We start from the raw sequence: 24,117 nt of genomic DNA on the forward strand, positions 1-24,117 counted from the left end.
CTGAAAGGAACAAGAGAAAAACAGAGGGTAAATTCAACAAAGTTAAGTGCCAACCTCTCATCAGAAACCATAGAGAAGAGAAGAAAATGGTGTGGTATATTTAAAGTAATGAAAGAGAAAAACTTCCAGCCAATAATTCTGTATTCAGTAAATCTGTACTTCATAAATGAGGTGAGTTCAAATTCTTCACCAACAAACAAAAACTGAGAAAGTAGGTTTTCAAAATACAGATTTACAAGAGGTATTAAAGGGAGTGCTACAGTCTGAAAGGAAAAACAATGGTGAGGGAGTTGGAGAAGAGTGCAGAAATGAAGATGATTAGGAAAGGTCAATTAAATGGTAAAAAATAGCAGACAATAGTATGATATGTAAACAGAAAGCCAAAGGACAAAATGGATGAAGTATGTAATGCCTTTATAGTATTAGGTTGGTGTAAAGAAATTGCAGTTTCAGGCAATGAATTTTAAATCATTTTAACTGGCTCAAACACATCTTTATTAATCAAAATAGGAACCATTACAATCAACACATTTTTGTCAATGAGAGATAAGGTTTTTTTATTCCTATAGATCAAAATCCATGCTTTGGGATTTGACAAACACTTGGAAAGCATTTTCTGCATCCTGTTGGTTGTGGAAGCATACAATGGAATACTACTCAGCTGTAAGAAGGAATATAGTACAAACACGTGGAACAACATGGATGAATCTTGAGAATCTTTTGTTGAGTGAAGTAAGCCAGGCATTGAAAGACAAATACTACATGAGTTCTCTGATATGAAATAAGAAAACCAAGTTGTCTCAGAAAGCTAGAGACTGGATCTAGGCTTACAGGAGATTATGAGGGAGAAGAAGGTTGTGAGCTGATGCCTAAATGGGTGAAATCTATGATAAAGTGGAGATAAGTAGTTTTACAGGGAAGGATAAGATGGTGGCATATGGATACTATTGGGTGGGGCTTTGCAGGCTTGAGGGGCCTAGGGTTGCAAGGATGGGTCAGATGGCCCAAGGAATTGGGGGGAGGGTTGGGGGAAGGAGATGAACATGGGAGAATGTCAGGTATGTGATTGAAACTATAATGTTGAGAAAATGCTTTAGAACATATAATAAGGTGCTTAATGCAGGGCATCTGGCACAGGGGCAGGCTTCTAGGGAGTGTGTGAGTGCTCATCTTGTCATAGTGTGTTATATCATTGGGTGGAAACCCATACAATGATTGGGAAGGTGTAATCCTACCTGGAGAGCCCTGATGTTCTCAAACATAGAGAAGGATGTCTCTTGAGAGAATTGGTGGCTCCCAATGTGGGAGAACAGTCTAGTGTGTAAGCTCTCAGCATTGTTGCAAGTATCTGTGAATCTCGTCCTTCAAGCAGTGAAGCTTGATTGTCACTGTGGGCCCAGAGGGGAGGAGGAGAGAGGAATAGAAGAGATGGAAGCAGGGGAAAATGTGGGGCAGTGGAAGTGCTCCACAAGATCATGCAATGATAGATATAGGACATGTTAAATTTCACCAAAATTTTATAAAAGCTTACAGTTTAAAATGTAAACCATAATATAACTAAAAATTTAGAAAAGTGAACTGTCTAAAATATAAACCATAATGCAAACCAAAATGAAACCATTATTAGTAGCTATGTTTCAAATCTGTACATCAGCTGCAGCAAATATAACATGAACATGTACAAAGACCATTGCTGGAGAAGGGGGAAAAGGATTTGATGTTGGATATATGGGAGACCCCTATATTGTATAGGTGACTTTAATGTGATCTAAAGCTTTTTTGAAGACAAAATTAAATTTCTTTTTTTTTTAAAAAGGATGTAGACATTGAGGAAGGAATGAAAGAAATTGTCTTGCCACTGTACATAAAATGCAACATCAGTTACAATGATGAAAGGCAAAATGTCAAAAACAAATTTGTGAAATTTTTCAGTTTTTAATACCCCAATTTATTTTTTCTTTATTTTAGTTTTTCTAAATTAGTATACATTCTATTTCTAATATTTAAAGCTATCATTAATATTTCATTTTCCTAATAATTGAATTAAGCAATACGTTAGGCTTCATTCTTGAAGAAGTTTTGGACCACAGAGGGATTCATCTGTGGTGGGGGAGGAACAGTGGTATGGGGTGTTATTGATGGGGGATACATGGTTGGGAGGGAGTTCTCCAGGGTATGCATATAGGGTATATAAAAATGTTTGGATATATGTTGGGGTATTTTCATAGTAGTTAAGAGTTACAAATGACAACTCAGGAAGTGCTGAGTTCCTTGCCAAGGGAACTCTGTCATGTTCCCCAAAGGAAAATCAACAATTCCCCAAGTGCAAGTGCAAAGACTAATGAAGAAGGATGGTCCAATGATGAGCCCTTGATACTGATGATTATGCTTATGAGCCTGTGTGCTTGAAATTTCAACTAGACCTAGAGCTGCAGGGTGCCTAAGAGTTACTTCCTGAGAGCCTTCATGTTGCTCAAATGTGGCCAATCTCTAAAACAACTCAGCATGTAAATGCATTACCTTCCCCCCAGCATGGGACATAATTCCTGGGGATAAGCTTCTCTGGTGCTGAGGGATTACGACCAATCACCAGCTGATAATCAACTTAGAAAAACACATTGAATAAAAGGGGGAAATGGTAAATACAAATGAGTATATATGGCTAAGAGACTTCAAAATCAGTCAGGAGGTCACCAGAGGTGTCATGCTTACACACTTCTCAGCAGGATCCCAGAGACAGCCAAAGTAGATACAAACCTAGGTTCCAGTATTCCTGAGGGCTATGGAGACATATGGGTTCTATGGTCATGACAGTTGGCTCTGGAGTTCAGTGCCTTGTCAGTGGGCCTTACTTTGGAATTTGTGCTACTGAGTGTGGTTGGGTTGGACTCAGATGTAACCTTTCTGAATACGCCACTTCTGTCACTTTTATTGAATGTGTGGTTGGCACTGAGGTTAGTGTATACTCAGGAGATTTGAATCTCTGGACTGGCCATGTGCCAGCTAGGCCCTGAGCCTTAGCAGAATTGCAGCTCCTATTCTCTGGTTCACTGGACTTACCCAGGTCAGGTAAGAGGGAGGTCAAGATGGTCAACCACCACACCAGGTTATAGAGCATGTCTACAACTGCAAGCAGGAGAATTGCATCCATAAGCCATGTAGGATCTAAACCCCCTCTGATTTAGAGGTGGAGTGAACATAACCATCCCAGGGTCCACAAAGTGGAGAAATAAAATACAAATTAGAGTGAACTTACTGGTATTCTACTATAGACATATAGTGACTCTAGCAATGGAAGAAACTGTATCACTCATGTGGAGATTGGCCACAGTAGTTGCTGAGGGCAAGGAGATGGAAGAAAAAATGTGATGTGGGGGCGTTTTCAGGACTTGGAATTATCTTAAATGATATTGCAGGGACAGATCTTGGACATTATGTATCCTGCCATAACCCACTGAATGGACCGGGGGAGAGTGTAAACCTCAACGTAAACTATAGTCCATGTGGTGCAACAGTGCTCCAAAATGTATTCACCAAGTGCAATGAATGTGCCACAATGATGAAAGAGGTTGTTGATGTGGGGAGAGTGGGCAGGTAGGGTGTGGTGTATATGGTAACATCTTATATTTTTAATGTAACATTTTTTGTGATCTATGTATCTTTAAACAATAAAGACAATAAAAAATGAATAGTAAAAACAGAAAAAAGTTGAGATGCTTGAAGAAGTGGTAGTGAGTTGGCAAGAGGTGAGGTGAATATGCTGGGTGAGGCGAAACTTTGTAGCCCAATTCATTCAAGTTTTGAAGCATTGGGTATGTGATGTGCAATCAGGCATTGTCATGGAGAGGACATGGGCTCTTTCTTTTGACCAAGGCTGGCTGCAGGTGTTGCAGTTTTCAGTGCATGCCATTGATTCACTGAGAATATTCAGATGTAATTGTTTCACCAGGACTCAGAGAGCTATAGTGAATCATAATGGCAGCAGATGACCAAACAGTGGCCATGAACTTTTTGTGTGTACAAATTTGGCTTTTGAAAGTGCATTAGAGCTTCTTTGCAGTCCAACCACTGGGCTAGTGTCACCAGTTGTTGTACAAAATCCACTTTTCATCACACATCACAATCTGATCAAGAAATAGTTCATTGTTGCTGTGTAGAAGAAGAGAAGGCACTTCCCAATGATGATTTTTAAAATTTTCAACAGCACATGAGACACCCACTTCTCGTGCTTTTTCACCTTTCCAATTTGTTTCAAATGTGGAATGATGATAGAATGGTCAACATTGACTTTTTCAGCAACTTCTCATGCATTTATAGGAGGATCAACTTCAGTGATTGCTGTCAATTAGTGGTCGTCAACTTCCAATGGTCAGCCACTATGCTCCTCATCTTCAAGGCTCTCATCTCCTTTGGAAAACTTCCTGAACAACCCCTGCACTGTACATTCATTAGCAGTTCCTGGGCTAAATGTGTTGTTGATGTTGTGAGTTGTCTCTGCTGCTATACTACCCATTTTGGATTCAAATAAGAAAATCACTTTAAATTGCTTTTTAAAAAATTTGTAAAATGTAAATTTATTTTAAAACTAATATACATTATTTCCCCCTTACTAAATTGGTAAAATGTGTCACTGCTATGTGGCTTAAAACAGAGCAGAAGTGGAAACAACCTAAATTTTCAACACGGCATTAGGTAAACTTTAGTACATCCACACTGTAATAGGTAGGTGTTATATTTTTGATTATCCAGTATGCAAACACACATCCTATATTAATGAAATCCCTTGCTATGAGTGTCTTGGTAATAAGCAGTAGGACCCCTCCTCCTACTTCTGAAGCCATAGTGTACATTGTCTATCATCATTTCCATAGTCTAAAATAAATAGCAAGTAATAAATCATTAGCAAAAAAATAAATAAAGGAAGAAATGCCCATTACAATTATGTTTAACATAACCACATTTATTTAAAAATATATTCCAAAATCAAATGGCAAATTTCAACAATGCAAAAACACAATTACTTTTGCACCAACTTAAATAATAACATTGAATGTTAATGGCTTGGACTCTCCAATTAAAAGACATAGACTGATAGAATGGATGAGAAAATATGAACCATCTCTATGTTGTCATGGGAGACTCACCTCAGATGTAAGGACACAACCAGATTAAAAGTGAAAGATTGGAAAAAGATATTCCATGAAATAATAACCAAAAAAGAGCTGGAATAATGATACTACCGCACACACTGGTAAAGCTGATGGGAGAAATAGATGTCTCTACAATAATAGCTGGAATCTTCACTACACCATGCCTTCTATTGGATGAAACATCTGGACAGAAGATGAATAAAGAAACTGAAAGCTTGAATAATATAAGTGAACTATACCGAAGTGTTATCTATAGAGCATTGCCTCCCAAAACAGTAGGATATATATTATTTTCAAGTTCTTATGGACACTTCTCTGAGATATAGCATATTTGGGTCACAAGGCAAGTTTCAATAAATATAAAAAGATTGAAATTGTACAAAAATCTTTTCCTGATCATAGTAGAATGAAGCTTGAAATCAATAATGGATGGAAAAGAGAAAGTTCATAAATTGATGATTATAAACCACACACTCTTAAGCAGTAGAAATTCCATTTCAAAGAAGAAATTGTAAATTAATTCAGGAAATATTTTGAGACGAATGAAAATGACACCACTATATATCAAATCCTATGGGACACCACAAAGGCATTGCTGAGAGGGAAAATTATAGCCCTCTATTTTTACAATATAAAAGAAGAAAGACCTAAATTTGAAGATCTAAGTGCACACCTGGAGGTGCTGGAAAAAGAACAGCAAATTAATTACAAATGAAGATGAAGGAAAGAAATAGTAAAGATCAGAATAGAAATAAATGAAATCTAGGACAAACAAAAAATAGAGTGAATCAACAGACCAAAAGTTGTCTCTTTGAGAACATCATCAAATTCTACAAGCACTTAGCTATACTGACAAAGAAAAAAGAGAGAAGACATAAATAAATAAAATCAGAAATAATAGAGGGACATTACCACAGACCCAGCAGAAATAAGAAAGACACTATAAATAATTCTAAGCCAAAAAAAACAGACAGTGTAGATGAGATCGACAAATTCCTGGAAACACAAGAACCACTTACACTGACCCTAGAAGACCTCAACAAAACAAGCACAAGTGAAGAGACTGAAATAGTCATCAAAAACCTCCTACAGTTAAAAAATCTGGGACCAGATGGCTTCACAAGTGAATTCTACCAATCATTCAAAGATGATTGCTCAAGCTCTTCCACAAACAATGAACAGGAAACTATGGTACCAAACTCATTCTATGAAGCCAACATTACCCCAATATCAAATGAGATAGAGATACTGCAAAAGAAGAAAATTATCCCTAATGAATATAGATGCAAAAAAACTCAATGAAATACTTGCAAACTGAATCCAAAAGAACATTAAAAGAATTAAACACCATGTTGAAGTGGGTTTTATCCCAGATATGCAAGGGTAGGTCAACACAAGGAAATCAATTAGTGTAATAAACCACAATGACACACTGAAGAAGAAAAATCACATTATCCTCTTGACTGATGCAGAAAAAGCATTTGACAAAATACAGCACCCTGCCTTAAAAATTTTTTTTTGAAAAGATAGGTATAGAAGGAGGTTTTATCAACATGTTAAAGTACATATTTGAAAAAACTGCAACTAGCATTGTACTCAATGGTGAAAGACTAAAAACTTTCCCACTGAGATCAGGAACAAGACCAGAATGCCCACTGTCCACAGTGTTAATTAATATTGTGCTAGAAATTCTAGCTAGAGCAATTAGACTAGATAAAAATATAAAAGGTACCCAAATAGGAAAGGAAGAAAAAAACTCACTCTATTTGCTGATGATATATCATCATATATCTAGAAAATCCTCAAAAATGCACAACAAGGCTACTGGAACTAATAGATGAATTCAGCAAAGTGGCAGGACACAAGATTAATACATAAAATTTGATAGCATATCATACACTACTGATGTGCATTCTGATAATGGATCATACAAATAATTCCTTATATAATAGCAACTAAAAAAATCAAATATTTAGGAATAATCTTACCCCAGGACATAAAGGACCTGTATTAGAAAACTACAAACCATGGCTAAAAGAAACAAAAGGAGACATAAATAAAGGAAGAGATATTCTGTGTTCGTGGATTGGAAAATTAAATATCTGTATGACATCAATTCTTTCCAAACTGATTTACAGATTCAACACAATCCCAATAAAAATCCTAACAACAATTTTGCAGAAATTGAAAAACCAATTATCAAATTTATTTTGAAGGGTAAGGGCCCTGAATAGACAAAAAGCCCTTAAAAAAGAACAAAGGTGGAAGACTCTCATTTCCAGACTTTAAAGCATATCACTTACCTACAGTGTTAAAAACAGCTTGGGGGATGCAGACTTGGCCCAGTGGTTAGGGTGTCCGCCTACCACATGGGAGGTCCATCGTTCAAACCCCAGGCCTCCTTGACCCATCTGGAGCTGGCCCATGTGCAGTGCTGATGTGCACAAGGAGTGCCCTGCCACGCAGGGGTGTTCCCTGCATAGGGGAGCCCCACACACAAGGAGTGTGCCCCGTAAGGAGAGCTGCCCAGCGTGAAGAAAGTGCAGCCTGCCCAAGAATGGCACCGCACACATCGAGAGCTGACACAACAAGATGGTGCAACAAAAACACAGATTCCCATGCTGCTGACACCACCAGAAGAGGACAAAGAAGACACAGCAAATAGACACAGAGAAGCGACAACTGGGGCGGGAGGGGGGAAGGGGAGAAAAATAAATAAAATAAATAAATCTTAAAAAAAAAATAACAGCTTGGAACTGGCATAAAGACAGACAGATCTACCAATGGAACCAAGTTGAGAACTCAGAAATAGACCCTTACATCAAAGTCAAGGGAATTTTTACAAGGCTCTCAAACCCTTCCAAGATGGTCAGAACAGTCTATTCAACAAATGGTGCTGGGAGTAATAGGTAGCCATATCTACAAGGAAGAGGACCAATATCTGATACATTATTTAAAAAATTAACTCAAAAGGGATAACCTAAATATACAAGTGTCAACCATAAAACTCCTGGAAGAAAATGTCGGAAAGCATCTTCAAGATGTTTCTAAAACCTTGCCGCTAAACACATGAACAAAAAAGTAAAAAACAAAAAAAACAACAACAAAAAAAAACATGGTAAATTGGACCTTCTGAAAATTAAACTCTTTTGTACCTCAAAGGACCTTGTCAAAAGGATTAAAAGGCAGCTGACTCAATGGCAGAAAATATTTGGGAATCACATATCCCAAAAAGATTAGGCATCCATGACATATAAGGAGATCATAGAACTCAACAATAAAAAGACAAACTACCTAATTAAAAAATGGGCCAAAGACTTGAAAAGACAGTTGCCCAAGGAAGAAGAACAAATGGGAAAGAAACACATGAAAAAATGTGCAACATCACTAGTAATTAGGGGAATGCAAATCAAAATTACAATAAGATATCATTTCATATCTATTAGGCTGGCCACTATTAAAAAGTTGGAAAACTGTTAGTGTTGGAGAGGATAGGAGAGATGGAAATGTTTATTCATTGCTGGTGGGGATGTAGAATGGTACAGCCACTGTGGAGAACTATTTGGCAGTTCCTAAGGAAGTTAAATACAGACTTGTCATATGACCCAAAAATACCATAACTAGATATATATTAAGAGAACTGAGAGCGGTAACATGAATAGACATCTGCACAACAATGTTCATAGTGGTGTTATTTACAATAGCTAAAAGTTGGAAACAACCCAGATTGCCCATCAACTGATGAATGGGTAAATAAATTGTGGTGTATACACATGATAGAATATTATTTAGCTGTCAGAAGAAATGACATCACGAAGCATTTGACAATGTGAATTAACCTGGAGGTCAATATGTTGAGTGAAGAAAGCCAGACACAAAAAGACAAATACTATATGATTGCACTATTATGGAATAAATTTATTACATAAATTCATGGAGTTAATAATCAGAATATAGGTCACCAGAAAATAGAATGAGGTTAGAGAATGGAAGCTAATGGAAATCTGTGTAGAATTGGTTAAAAGGTTTTTCAAATCTTTGGAAATACATGGAAATGGTGAGATAATATTGTACTGTTTGTGACTAGCAGAGATATTGTATGGTTATTAGAGTGGTTGAAAGGGAAAGCCTAAGGACATGTATTACTAGAAGGAAAGCTAAAAAATTTAACTTGGGATTGTATAAAACTGTGAAAGCTCATGTAAAATATGAATGTGGGTGATATTGCATATATAAGACTTTTTACAAATATGTGTACAGATAAACTAGAGGGAAATAAACAATATCAGTTATGTTGTAAGAATGATTACTGAGTTGTAAGAGATTTTTATATAATATATCAGTAGGTCAATGCATGTGTATTTGTGTATTTTAGATTGAATTATCTTCTAGATATGACCTGCAATATAGTCTACCTTTTAATAAAGTGCTTTGTCACATTCTTGTCATTTGACCATGAAAGTTTTATTTTGTTTTGATTCTAAAAGTTCTACTTTTGTTTTTGTTTCTTCTGCTTATGGTGTTATATCTAAGAATCCCATGGTTAATATATAGTCATTAGATATCACTCTTACAACATTAGTATTTCTAGTTGTATTCCATATACAGAGGGTTTTGATCCATTTTTAGTCAATTTTTGTGTTTGATATGATAACAGAGACCAAATTATTTTGCTTGCCTTTAGATACCCAGTTTTTCCAGCACCATTTGTTGAAAAGACTATTAGTTTACCAATTGATTTGTCTTGGGCCTCTTGTGGAGAATAATTTTGCATTAATTTATGGAGCTATTTCTGAATGATTGGTTGTTTTTAATGCTCATATAGAGGGAACTCATTATTTTAACTTATTTTTTATTTATACATTTTTGTGTTACATTTAAAGACATTAACTAAATGTACATTATGCGCTACCATCACCAGCATATATTAACAAAATATTTTAATCATTTTAAATAGATACCTGTCCCCTTTAAGCAAAAATTCCCATTGACCCCCTCCTGCCATGCCCAGATAATCTCAGGTCTACTTCTGTCTCTCTGAATGATTTTATTCTATATATTTAATATAAATAGAATAATATAATATTTATGCTTTTTGTCTGGATTATTTTGCTTAGTAAAATGTTTTCAAGATCCATTCATGGTGACCATTTATCAAATTTCACTCCTTTTACTGAGGATTAATATTCTATTGTTTATCCATTTATTTGTTGATGGACATGAGTTATTTTTAACTTTTGGTTATTGCAAGTAATGCTTCTGTAAACTTTAATACACAAGTACATGATTCTTGTTTTCAAATTTTGGGATATATATCTAGGAGTGGAAGTGCTGGGTCATATGGTAAGTCTTTGGTTAGCTTGTTGAGAAAATGTTGAACTGTTTTCCTCAGTAGTTACACCATTTTCACCTTACAACCAACAATGTAATGTATTTCAGCTTCTCAACAGCATCATCAAAACGTCATTTTGCATTTCGAAAGTAATAGCCATCTGAGTCATTGTAAAGGGGTATCTCACTGTGATACTGATTTGCAGTTCTTAAATGGCTAATTATATTGGGCATATTTTCATGTGTTTACTGACCATTTGTATATGTTCTTTGGAGAAATGTATTTTAAAGTCCTTTGCCCACATTTTAATTTGATACTTTGTTCTAGTGTGTAGGACTTTTTAAAATTTTTTATTAAAGAAGTCGTAAGCTCACAAAGCAATCATGCATATTGTACAGAACTACCATACATCACCCCTCCACCTTCACTTTGTAATGTTCTGGAAAATTTGCTGCAGATTTTGAAAGAGCATCATGAAAATATTACTTCTAATTATTGTTCACAGGTTACATTTGGTGTATTTTTTCCATAAACTTCCCTATTCTTTTTTTTTTTTTTAAGATTTATTTATTTATTTAATTCTCCCCTCTCCCCCGGTTGTCTGTTCTCTGTGTCTCTTTGCTGCGTCTTGTTTCTTTGTCTGCTTCTGTTGTCGTCAGCAGCATGGGAAGTGTGGGCGGCGCCATTCCTGGGCAGGCTGCACTTTCTTTCGTGCTGGGCGGCTCTCCTTATGGGCGCACTCCTTGCGCGTGGGGCTCCCCTACGTGGGGGACACCCCTGCGAGGCAGGGCACTCCTTGAGCGCACCAGCACTGCGCATGGGCCAGCTCCACACGGGTCAAGGAGGCCCGGGGTTTGAACCGCAGACCTCCCATGTGGTAGACGGACGCCCTAACCACTGGGCCAAGTCCATTTCCCTAAACTTCCCTATTTTTAACACCATGGATTAGTATTATATATTTGTTATATTTCAGGAGAGAATGATCTCATATTTATCCTAGTAACCACAGTCTCTCACTGACCACATGGTTCACTATGTGATACAGTTCCATGCCTTGTACAATTCATCAAAAATACATACTCAGTGACTCTCAGTTTCATCATAGATGTGCTATGATCCTTTTAGACAATGTTTTTATAACTTCAAAAAGATATATATTCGTAGTGTTTCTTTTATTAATCTTATTTAGCATTTCTGATTACCTTCATTTGTTCCTGTGAATTTTTGTTTCCATTTTTTGTCATTTTTAAAAATTTTAGTACAGTTTTGTTCCTACCTCCTGATATTGTCAAATATATATATTTCAATTCTGTATGTCGTGAACTAATTCTCTACTTCTTTTGAAATAATGGAGCTACTAATTGCATCAACAATGAGATATTTAGCCCATAATTTTAATAAGAATTAGTAAATGACTGTATCATATACAGGTAGGTAGGCATGTGAATAGAATATTGGCAGGAGTACAATTTGCCATCATTTTGTTGAAGTTAATTGGTGGTATTTACAAATATGTAAAATCTGTTTTATCAATTGTAATCAGTTCATTTATTTTAGAGAACTTTTCATATGTGAACAAAAATTCAGGCACAATAATAATATTCAAATTATTTTTGAAACTTAAGAAGAAGGTTGTTATTGAGAACTGTCTATATGTTACTTTATTTCATGTGAAAGTTTCAGTGAAAGAAGAGGTTGAAATTCAAGCAGACTTGATTTGCACATACTTGCCAAGTCTCACATGATTCAATATTGATAATATTTTTTGATTAATGATCCATATTAAAAGCTTCACACTGAAGTGTAATACACATCCAACCCAGACATCAGATATGAAAATGTATATGGAAAGCAACATCTGGAGGTAAGTGTCTCCTAGATCACCCACTATAAGTGTTTCATTCCTCTGGTTGTCACATGGCTCACACAGTTCTTCAGTGACTGATTCCATTTGCAAACATCATACAAAAGAAAAGATTAAAAAAAAAATCACAGTTTTCTTCACTTGGCTATTGACTGATTATTAAGTCTCTTTGCAAAAATCCATCAACAGTGTTATAAGCCTTGATTAAGTTCGAGTTCAGATTAACTTCCAAAAAGTGTTTTTAAAAAGGTCAAACATAAACAGACATATGACTGGGAGGGAAAGACCTACTTTGTGATCAAGGGGAAGCACTAATGAATCACAGGTAAAAAGGAATTCCCTGAAACACTAGTCTGAAAATTGATTTTTTTTTATGATTGAAAAATTCAGCTTCAGAAAATTATGCTTTTCCTTGAATAAAGCTTTCTCCTCATAACTCTCTTTACAGCTTCCTTTATCTGCTTGTTTCTAAGACTATAGATGATTGGATTCAAGAAAGGAGGAACTGTAGAATAGAACACAGAAGAGAGCATATCCTGAAATGTGGGTGAGCTGGAGATTGGCTTCACATACACAGCAGCTGCTGAGCTGACAAAGACAGTCACCACAAGGATGTGAGGGACACAGGTGGAAAAGGCCTTTCTTCGCTCACCCCTGTTTGGAAACTTGAGCACAGTAGAAAATATGCGAAAATAAGACACGATGATGAAGGCAAAGCAGCCACCAGCAACCACCACTGAGGAGATGAAAATTAAAATTTCATTGTTTAAGGTGTCAGAGCAGGAGAGCTTCAGAAGAGAGGGCAGGTCACAGAAGAACTGATGGACCACGTTGGACTGACAGAAGGGCAGTCGGAATGTGTTGCCAGTGTGGAATCCAGAGTGGACCAGACCACTGAGTACAGAGGCCAGAGTCATCTGGACACAGACCCGAGGGTTCATGATCACAGTGTAGTGGAGGGGCTGGCAGATGGCCACATAGCGGTCATGGGCCATGATGGTGAGGAACAGCAGCTCTACTGTTACAAATGCGACCACGAGGAAGATCTGAGCTGCACATCCAGCCATGGAGATTGCCGTGCTGTCAAGCAGGAAGATGGCACATGCCTTGGGAACAGTGACAGAAATGTAGCACATGTCTAAGACAGAAAGATTCTTAATGAAGAAATACATGGGGGTGTGAAGTTTCCAATCAAAGGTGATTACTATGACAATGAGAAGATTCCCCATCAGAGTTGCCAAGTACATCAGTAGGAACAGTATGGCATGTAAGACTCTGAGCTCCCATACACCAGAAAATCTTGTGAGCAGGAATTCAGTCACTGTGGTGAAGTTGGGCATCTTAGGAAAGTTTCCCTTGGCCATGAAGAGTCAGACAAATAATCCCTAAGAAACATGGAGTATCCACATGTGGAAAGAATTAATCTATGCTCATTTATTGTCTCACATTAAAACATTTTTATTCAATTAAAATGTTTTTGTCAGTGGGTTATAACATACTTCCATATGTTCCTTTAGGCTCCCTGCTTTTTACACTTGTTTCCAGAAAAGGGGAGGCAGTAAAGTATAATATTTACTAGCTTGTGTATATGTTTGCATCTATTTCTATCATTTACTAGTTATAAAATGAATCTACTGGAAGTTAAAGATTTACCTAGAAGATTAAAAAGATTTAATACAGGTAATTTCTATACATCCTTGTCTCATTAGTCATGTTTCATGAATGTTAATATTCGTGATAATATGATGATCTTGTAGAATCTGAGTAGAGATTGGAGGGTACTATTTATTTGAGTTTATCAAAATATTATAACCAATTATCCATTCCATGAATACTAAATTGTTCCCATTAAATACCATCATACATTTCTCTTGCTTCTCCATGTACTCCCTGAATGTACATATGTACTTAGTTTTCTCTGTTAAAAAGAATCACCTGCAACTCTTGATAGGTAGATACAAATCTGTGGGAAAACTATATATTGATATCAGAGCCACTAAATTTAATATGTTTATTCTTCTGTGTTGTGTCAAATACTGTTAAGCTTTCCCATAAAACCTGAACATATTTCAGAACATGAATAAGCTGATATAGAAATGTATTGCTTGATGTATGGGTCATTAATGGATGTTATACTCACATCTGATTACTTCATAAAGTTCTTTTCACCCTTACTTAACCCTCAAGTGCTGAATGTTTTCTTCTGAAGTTCCTTCAGCTATGAGTCATATTTTAACTCATGTCCTCAAAATGATAATGACTTTCCTTGTTGCCTTGAAACCACAGAATGTGCCTTTCAGACTTGCTTACCCAGCCTCTCTAATCCTCAGTGCTCATGTTCTTCACCTTCCTGCTCCCTGTTCCTTTTTCTCCTGACAAATGTAACTACTTCTAGAGAAGCTCTGCTCCCTGCAGGAAGGCAGGATGCCTGTCACTTTCAGACTGACCTCCTGAGCTCAGGAATAAAAGCTTTCTGCCTCTGCTCCTCTTTATTTCAGAATTATTCAAAAAACTACTTCAATAAGGAGCTGTTCTTGTTTTATACCAAGTTTACTGAAAACGTACAACAGCCTTTACGATGACTGATTAAAAATAGCTAACTTCGCTATTTATAAGTTCTAACCTGTTTAGGCCAGCTTCATCAGAAGTTGAGATCTTAAAAATAATGGCTTAATTTTACTCCTCACTAAATTCCATATCAGATTTATTCTACTGTATTGTAAAAATGCAAGAGCATTTCACTGTTGGGAGAGAGTAAACATATTTTATTTATTATTTTACAACCACCAATGAATTACAGGTTTCTAGCTTGAATTTATAATGTCTCAGCAGACCAGAGTTAAACCTTTGCAGACTACCCGAGAAGATATATTTTATATCTGACTCCACCATTTATTTAGTACATTTGTAGATATTCATATATATATCTTTGGCTCTGTTTCCTTTTCCATAAAATTTGTAAAAACTCCTACTTTATGAATTTAATATTTGTAAAAGTAATTAGAGAGTCTCATAATGGTAGCAATGCTAATGAAAAATAAACCAATAAGTAATAAAATTTTCAAAAGGGGGGTTAAGTTATACATTTTTTCCATCTCAAATTCATATTGCTCTTATTTTTTTCAGAAGTAAACAAAGTAAAGGAATGCCAGGACTCTAAATTTGATAACTCAGTTTTCTTTTAAAAGAATTATGACAACATAAAATGTTATGTACATGTAAATAGAGATTGAAAAACTAAGACTATTCTTAAATAGTATACAGGTTGCAGGAGAATAGCTTACAAAGTAATGTTCTCCTGGAATAACTGTGTTATTGCACAGGTGTTCGTATACATCAAATTGTAAAAGCAAATGATTTTTTGCCTTTTCTGCAAAGACCTAAGGAATTAGTAGACATATTTTGATAATTGATATATTAATTGTTTATCTATTGGTTTAGACATACTTGTAATCTTTAATTTATTTATAATATCTATCTTCGAAGATATTTTAGAATGAATTATGTGCAGGCATTTGTCTAGAAGTCGTGGAACTCAATTATGAAAAATGCTTGCATGGTTTTCATGATACATTATGAGAAAGCCCTAGAATTACACCTGAAGAGGTCATGTGCACAATTTGTTTTTATGATAAGGATTCACTTATTCACTATGTACTACCTACTGAATATAACAGAGAGCTGGGAAAAGAGAAAATATATGAAAATAATAATTGAAATTAATTGATTTGCCATAATACACATAAACTATTGAAAATATTCTTTTTAGTTAAACATATCCCATCGAAATTGGATCTGTTTAAGTATAAACTTAAACTAGCATTCTGCGTGCTGAGCTCTGGTCAGTGTGCTGCACTGCTCCTGCCCCTGCTCCATCTGCGGCTGCAGCCAGCTTTGTCCTTGCTTCCACAAATAGCTGAAAATGCTTGACCTGAGTTTATTTATATATATATATATCATAGCCTCCTTGGCAGTTTCTCTCAAAAAATCAACTAAGCAGTGCAGGAAAGAAAGGCCGGTAATTCTTGGAGGGAAGAGAAGGAAGAGAGAAAAAAAGAGTTAATAACAACAAAGTCTCAAAAATTAATTTTGTTTATCATTTACCCTGCGTAGACACGTCAAGATTTTGATAATGATCCATTGATGCTTTACATGGGGGCAAGGATGAGTGGGCATAGTTGATAGAGATGACTGACATCCTGTCTGGAAGCTTTCTCTTGTAACAATAGTTTTTGCATTGTTTTATATCCAAACGGGGGTCTCCAATGACATCATGGAAATCTCCAGAAGCCCAGTCTTTAGCACCACTAATAGCCAGTGCCCACAGGTAATTTCAAAGAGATAATTGGTTCTAGATGGCTAGGGAACAGGACCCAATTAAAACCTGTCCATGAACAGCACTTGTGTATAAGATATATTAGTGTATGTGAATGTGGAAAGTAGTGTAGATTAAATGGATAATCAGAAAGAAAATCACAGTTCCCCTGATATTCTCAGTGCTCTTAAGGTGAAATGCCTGTGGATCTTAGTGACCAAGGAGCAGAGAAGGCCCAGAGCCTTGTCTCAGGCCAGTTCCAAGACACTGAGGTTTCCTGCTCATCCTGAGGGTTTTCCTCTCAGGAATAGAGTGATTTTCACCAGTCAAAACAAACTCGTGATATTCTTAGGATGACAAAACTGTCCTTCTGAAATTGTCCAAAGCATACATGAACCTGGTGCCAAAGCCCAGCACAGTGGCCTGTGACCTGGATGATCATCATGTTGCTTTATCTCTGATAACTCAGGGGCTAATATGTCAGCAAATTAACAATGGTGCCCAACCTCATGTGCCGTCTGAGGACAGGACTAAATGGAATGTGTAACCATTTAGACTGGTACCAGGCCCAAAGTGCAGACATATTAGGAAGCACTACAACAACTGTTCAGTCTTCACCATCGTGGTATAGGGGGTTCATTTTTATTGTGTTAAGAAGGTAGAAAGTCTTGGCATGTTTCTAAGAGGTGCTATGTACCTTTCTGTCATTGATTTCCAGTTTAATTCAACTGTAATTAAATAACATGCACTTTTTAATTTCAAACTATTCAACATATACTTGAGTGAAATTTTTATACCATCACAAGTTAGTCAACTATACTGTTCAAAACTTTTATGCCTTTCCTGATGGCTGTCTGGTGATGATTACACTGGCTGAATTGCTTTTACATATCCAGGTATAATTTTGGATGTTTTAAATTGTCCTTTGTGATATAATATTTTAGGCATTATATATTTGGAAGCCATGGTAACAGGTGAATAAAATTTAGCATTGTTTTATCTATCATGATGCAAAATAACCTTCATATTGAGCCATACAACTTGCTTTCAGCTGTACACTGTTTGATAAGAATGTAGCCGTCAATGTTTTCAAACTGTTTGTGCCCCAGAAAATCATTTTCTTAAGGTGAATCCATTCCTCTGCGTGTAAACCTAGTGTAAATAGGATATTTTGATTAGATTCCTTTAGTTCTTGCATGGTCCATTTTGAGTCTTAATCCTTTTAATGGAGTCATTTACAAACAGGATGAATATGGAATAAAAGAACAGAAAACCACAGAATCAAGCAACAGGAAGGAATTAAACCTGGAAAAGTAGAAGGAGCCCAGCAGATACTGACACATGCTTTGCCACATGACAGAGTCCAGGATTGCTGACCGCCAGGCTTCCTGGAGAGAGCATCTCTTGGTGATGCATTGATTTGGACATTTTTCTCAGCCTCAAAACTGCAAACTTGTGAACTAGTAAATTTCCATTGTTATTGGCCAACCCATTTTATAGTATCTGCCTGAGGAGCTTAGCAACAAAAATGCAGCAATATAGGCACAGCAGCTATTAGTTTGTTATATCTATGTTTATATCTATATCTAATCTATATCTATCTATATTGTTTTAAGTTTATTATGAATGTATACAATTTGAATATATTTCAAATAGTCTTTCTTATCCACAGAAAGGTCTTATATATATTTTAAGTATGACATGGGTAAATAATAGTGTGAAGATGATATTAATACCCTAAGTGCAGTTTCTTCCCATGGTGTATGCTCAACTTTGCCATCATAGTGCAAGGTTTAAAACTGGGAAAATCATTCATTGATATCCCATTCCTCCAAGTATCAACACCCTCAATAATATATTTATTTGAACATTGCTCTGCAGTGTCTTCATTTAGGCATTCATATTTTCTAGAGTTTATAATGACTCTACGTATGAGGGTTGGTCCTATAGTAATATATTCAGCTTCTAGAAATAGAATGGTTGTTTTGTTTTGTTTTGGTAAATACTTCCTATCAGATTAAAGATATTCCATTCACTGGTGTTTTTCCCCCGAGATGGCTCCCTTATCTGTCTGCTTGTTGTGTCCACTTGTCTTCTCTTTTTAGGAAACACCAGTAATGGAACTAGGGCCGCCCATGTGGGAGGCCAGCACCCAACTGCTTGAGCCACATCTGCTCCATTCATTCACTTCTAATTTGATGAAAGTTTTTAGCTCGAATAAGCTTTTACGTTTGTTACCTACATTCAGGGTGAACATTAAATAAGTCTTTCTCCTTTATTTATTCTGTTGTAACCCCACTCCAAGGGTCTTAAATGATATATAAGAGCTACCTACAGACTCTAACTTCAGTCAAGAAAGGAACCTCCACCACAGCCCCAAAAAAGGAAAGAAAAAAGAAAAGGAAAAAAAAAAAAAGGATTAAACAATCGACAAACCCTAATCAACTGATAAAAAAAGAAATAAATGGCGGTGATGGGAGTGTTTTGTCAACTTTTCATTTAGATCATTGGACCAAGGGCTGAATTGGGGATCATAATAACGTAAAATAAAATGGCTAGATGCTTTGGACATTGCCGGGAGGGTCGCTGTCTTCGTTTGCCAAAGGCTGCTGGTGCGTGGACCTGGGCCGCGGGAGGTGGCGGGCGGGCATGCAGAGCGCAGCGGGCCAAGTTAACTGCCAGAAGCCCAGAAAAGCCTCGGCGGGAAAAGGGCAGAGCAGAGCGGCGCTCACTATCGCCACCCCTCGGCCGCGGCCCGCACTGCGCTTAAACTCGCCACATGGTTCGGTGGCTGCTCAGCGACTCTCTGGCCCACAAAGCATGCATTAATTAAAATTTAAAAACAACTACAACAGCAACAACAAAAAAACCAAAACGGGAAACCTCTATGAATTAATCTCTGGCATAGCATGATAAATGTGAAGTTGCTTATCAAACACTTGAAGTCTTGTGAAGATTTTGTAGCACTAGGAAGAAGTGGTTCCCTTCAAAGTGAAAGGGGCAGATACAAAGACTGTGTGCTTACTGGGTGTTCACTCATAACCTAAGTTAGTAAAGAGAGACCACAGCTCTGAAAAATTGTTTTTCATAACTTCCTGGAGTTTGCTCAGAAAACTGGAACCAAATCAAATATGGGAATCAGCAAATGAATTTCATAAAATATCATATTTGGTTTTGCACTGAGAAGAAAATATCATATATTTCTTACCATGTGTATCAGGAGACTTACAAGGAAAGGGAAAATGATAAAATTCAATACTAGTTATAAAAAAAATTTCTACAGATTTGTGATATTTTATATTTGTTTTAATATTGTCAATATTGTCTGTATTGGATGTCAAAGACAATATTGGAATATGTTTGTGGGTTATTAATTGAATCTTACTTTTAAAATTACCTTTAATATTCAGTAGGAGGACAGACTTCACCATTATGTATCCAAAAAGACCTCTCACTTATTAAAACCATTACGAATCTTCAAAAGTATTTAAATTGTTAGGATTTAATGCAAGGAACTCCTGGGTAACCAGATGTTTTTATAATATCTGCTATTTACTTGCTGCACATTTTTTATATTCTTTATAAAATGTTTAGCAACGTCTACTGATTTTTAATCAAAGTGAATTTTTATGTTGCCTTTTTATTATTTAATAGAATTTAATAAAGTAAGCAGTAAAAAGCATTTTTTTTTTTTTTGGTGATATGATTTCAAAGCATCCCAACCAACCAGGACTTGTAACACCTCTTTAAAGCAATTAGCAGGTCACACATCCTCCCTGGCCAAATCAGCAATAGGACAAATATAGCTCAGGTTAGCTTGCTTGCAATAGACATAAAATTCTACCTACCTAACTGCACTAACCAATTGTCTAGAGAATGATAAAATAATGTTCATCTTCTGCTAACTGAATTGTCACATTTTTATAATTTTAAAAGGGAAAAATATCATGTAGAAATAGCATTTTTATTTTTACTAAAAAACTTTTAGTAAATCAAAAATTTTCTTTCCATTGCTAGTAATTTAGAATTGAGGGAATACAATATCTAGCAAAGAAATGTATTCTCTGCATGCATTATCAATATATACATCTCCATTTATGTCTATCTCTCTATATCTATTGATCTATCTACCTATCTATAACACATGTATATTGTGTAATTCCTTAATGGTTATTCACACACTGATGGATTTTTCATCAACAAATGATTGGTAGTTACATTTATAAAAATGGCACAATTCCCTTCCACTCAAATACATACACCATTAGATAATTAGAACTCTCCTAGTTAGCCTATTACCTCTTAGGAACCCTCCCCTGTGTCCTTGGAAAAGGCCTCTACTTTCCAATAGATTGTACCTGCTGACTACAGCAGTTTTACCTGTAATTGTAAATGTCATATTAGCTTATTTCCATTCATATACTTGCTATCTTATGTTAACTGAGCAATTTACAATTGTTGTACCCTACAGCCAAATGCTCGCTCCCAGCTGGCATTTGTCAGTCTTCAAGGGCTTTTGGGGCAGTTGCTTACACACTCCCTATTAACTATAACTATAACATAACCCGAGAATATCTTTAACAACACTCTCCCCACCTCTTTTTGAACAAATTCCATGAAAGTCTTAAACTCTCTAGACATGAGGAGAGAGACTGTCTCTATACTTGGCACTGTGTGATAAAATTTCTCATTTTGAAAATCCCAGTGTCACTGGATTGGCCTCTCCTGCTTACTGGACTATGAATCCACTTTTCCACCAATAATATAACTTTGGAAATTTGAATGAATTGCTTTTAACTGTCATACTTATTGAATAAATATTTAATAAAAGGTATCCTTTTCCAAGTCTTATTTTAAATTCATACATCATCTGGGAAAGAAGTGGACTATATGCTTGAATTGTCTTCAGGTCAGGAATAAAAGTATTTTATCACTTCCGATTCCTGAGCCTAAGTCAGCTGAGGCAGCCAGGGAGCATCTTAGTTAAATGTTCCTCAATCACTCATTCTAGGCTTGACATAAAATTATTAAGTTCAGAGAAGGAAAGTTGAACAGGACATGAAGGATGCTCAGAGAGAGGGAGAAAGCGCATTCTTACTTCAGCTCGGTATTTCTGATTGTTCAATTCCAAAAGAATTTCTATTCACTTGACTATTGTAAAAGAAATATATATACTGGAATAGTGTTAGGAGATTCATCTCATACCTCCAGACCCCATTTCCTTTGTGATTGCAATAGTCTTTAAGTAGATAATGACTTAGCCAGGATGTTGTTCCGAAATGGCCTGGGCAAAATGGAAATCTAGACCTTTTCCATTAACTTAGATTCATTTTCCCCCTTCTCACTATGCAGCCAAAGTACACAGTTGACTTCACAAAAGTATCCTAGTTGCAAATCCACACTCTCCCTACACCTCATTATTTCACTCAAACGAGTTGTAAATCCAGTTCATAAAATTGAAAAAAATTAAAGTATGTCTGCTCTGTGTAATGATGTGCAATTAGATGAAGGAGTCCTGAGTCCTGATGATTTTTTTTACACAGCCTTACTATTTGAAATAAGGACTAAGGTTATCAAAAATGCCAATTTAAAATTCAAAAAAGGAAATGAGGGAAGCTACAAATTAATTTGGTTCATAATTTTTAAAAAATTTTAAACAGCTTCCAAAGGAAGTTCTGAGGAGTGCAGCCCATATGCCGTTTTCTGAAAATTCTTATTAATAGCTGCCAATCCAGAATTTAAGAATGTGGGAAAGGTTAAGAAGCTCCCCAGAAAATCTTGGAAATGAAGACTCAGAAATAGAAATCTCCACATATACCTATAATGTATTAACATAGTTATGGGATTCTGCAGTATCAGTAATTAGAGAAAAGAAAGAAAATCTGTGGAATGTAGAACCCCCATTAAGCAATTGTAAGTTAACAGATAAAAATCACATCGAAAGAACAGAGTTCCTACAAACACCCCCCATCACAAGCAGTATTCCCTAATATTAATATTTTGTATTACTATGGTCTCTTTGTTACAACTGATGAAAATTTTTATTTTAATTATATTATGATCTATAGTTCGTAGTTTAACTGAGGATTCATTCTTTTGTGATCTATGGTTTAAAAAATATTCTCTCAATATATGTATACTAATTAAAATTTCCCCTTTTAAACACTATCAACTATATAATACAGTGGTGTTAGTTAAATTCACAATGTTGTAATACCATCATCATCATCCATTAAAGAAATATTCCATCACCCCAAACAGAAACTTTGTATCAAGTAATCATTAATTCCTCATTCCATAAGCCACACTTGACACTGGTAAATTGTACTTTAGTTTCTGACTTTATAAGTTTTCATATTCTAATTATTTCATAATGGGACATTTATACAATATTTGTACTCTTATGTGTCTGGCTTATTTCACTAAACATGATGTCTTCAATATACATCCATTCAGCAGCATGTATCAATATTTCATCCCTTTATATTCCATTTTATGTATATGCCCACTTTGTTTATCCATTCTATAGTTAATGGACACATAGACTCCTTCCAATTTTTGAGAATTGTGAATAATGGCAGTATAATATTAGTGTGCAAATAACTGATACTTCGTATTCCATGGTTATGGATGTAAATCAACAAGTGTGACAGCAAGATCATATAGTAATATTATATTTAACTTTCTATGAAAATGCCAATTTTCCATGATGGCTACACAGTTTTACTTTCCCACCAACAATAAGTAAATAATAAATTTAATATATTATATTACCCTATTAATAGTTAGACCTATTTGTGGAAATTAAACTCAAAATTAAAATATATGTTATATGTATTTATTAGATGAAACTTGAATAAAAATCTCAACAGATTTAATTCTGTACAAATTGAAAAGTCTGTCCTAAAATTCATGTGAGACCCAAACAGCATGAACAATTCTTTAAAAATCTTTAGAAGGATTTTTATAACCTACATTAAGTCTTGCTATAAAATATTAGTAAGTAAACATTATGGCATAGAGCAAAAATAGACAAGTAAAAAATACAACAGAACAGAGGCCTTATAGGAATAATAAAAATAGATACAGTATGACTGCAGTGGGAATATATGTATATTTCAGTAAATATTACTAGAACATGGTATACATGTTGGGAGAAAATTAAATTATATTCCTATGCCACAATATATGTAAAATGAAAACCAAGTGAATTAAATAACTAAATGTGAAAAACAACTGTTTTTATTTTCTTATGTTGCTCAAGAAAACACCATGAGATGGGTCAGACTAAAGCAATGGGAATTTATTTGCTCACCGTTTTGAGGTTAGGAAAATGCCCAAATCAACACATCTTCAAGGCAATGCTTTCTCCTGGTGTTCTGGGGCTTGATTCTGTTGATCCTTTTTCTTAGCTTGTACCTGGCTTGGTACAGTCAGTGTCTCCTAATCTCTCTCT

At 35.7% G+C, this 24,117-nt stretch overlaps 1 protein-coding gene across 1 annotated transcript; it reads right to left on the reverse strand.

Moving 5' to 3' along the window:
• Positions 1–12,738: 12,738 nt before the first annotated feature.
• Positions 12,739–13,686, reverse strand: LOC101423867 (olfactory receptor 14C36-like). Its single transcript, XM_004458680.2, has one exon. It carries the CDS (start codon positions 13,684–13,686, stop codon positions 12,739–12,741), a length of 948 nt encoding a protein of 315 aa, XP_004458737.2.
• Positions 13,687–24,117: the final 10,431 nt, after the last annotated feature.

The sequence above is a fragment of the Dasypus novemcinctus genome, chromosome 9 (assembly GCF_030445035.2).
Source record: "Dasypus novemcinctus isolate mDasNov1 chromosome 9, mDasNov1.1.hap2, whole genome shotgun sequence".
Lineage (NCBI taxonomy): Eukaryota > Metazoa > Chordata > Mammalia > Cingulata > Dasypodidae > Dasypus > Dasypus novemcinctus.

What these genes read in the sequence shown, in the direction of transcription:
- LOC101423867 (XM_004458680.2), bottom strand. Translation starts at nt 13,686, where the DNA reads ATGCCCAACTTCACCACAGTGACTGAATTCCTGCTCACAAGATTTTCT.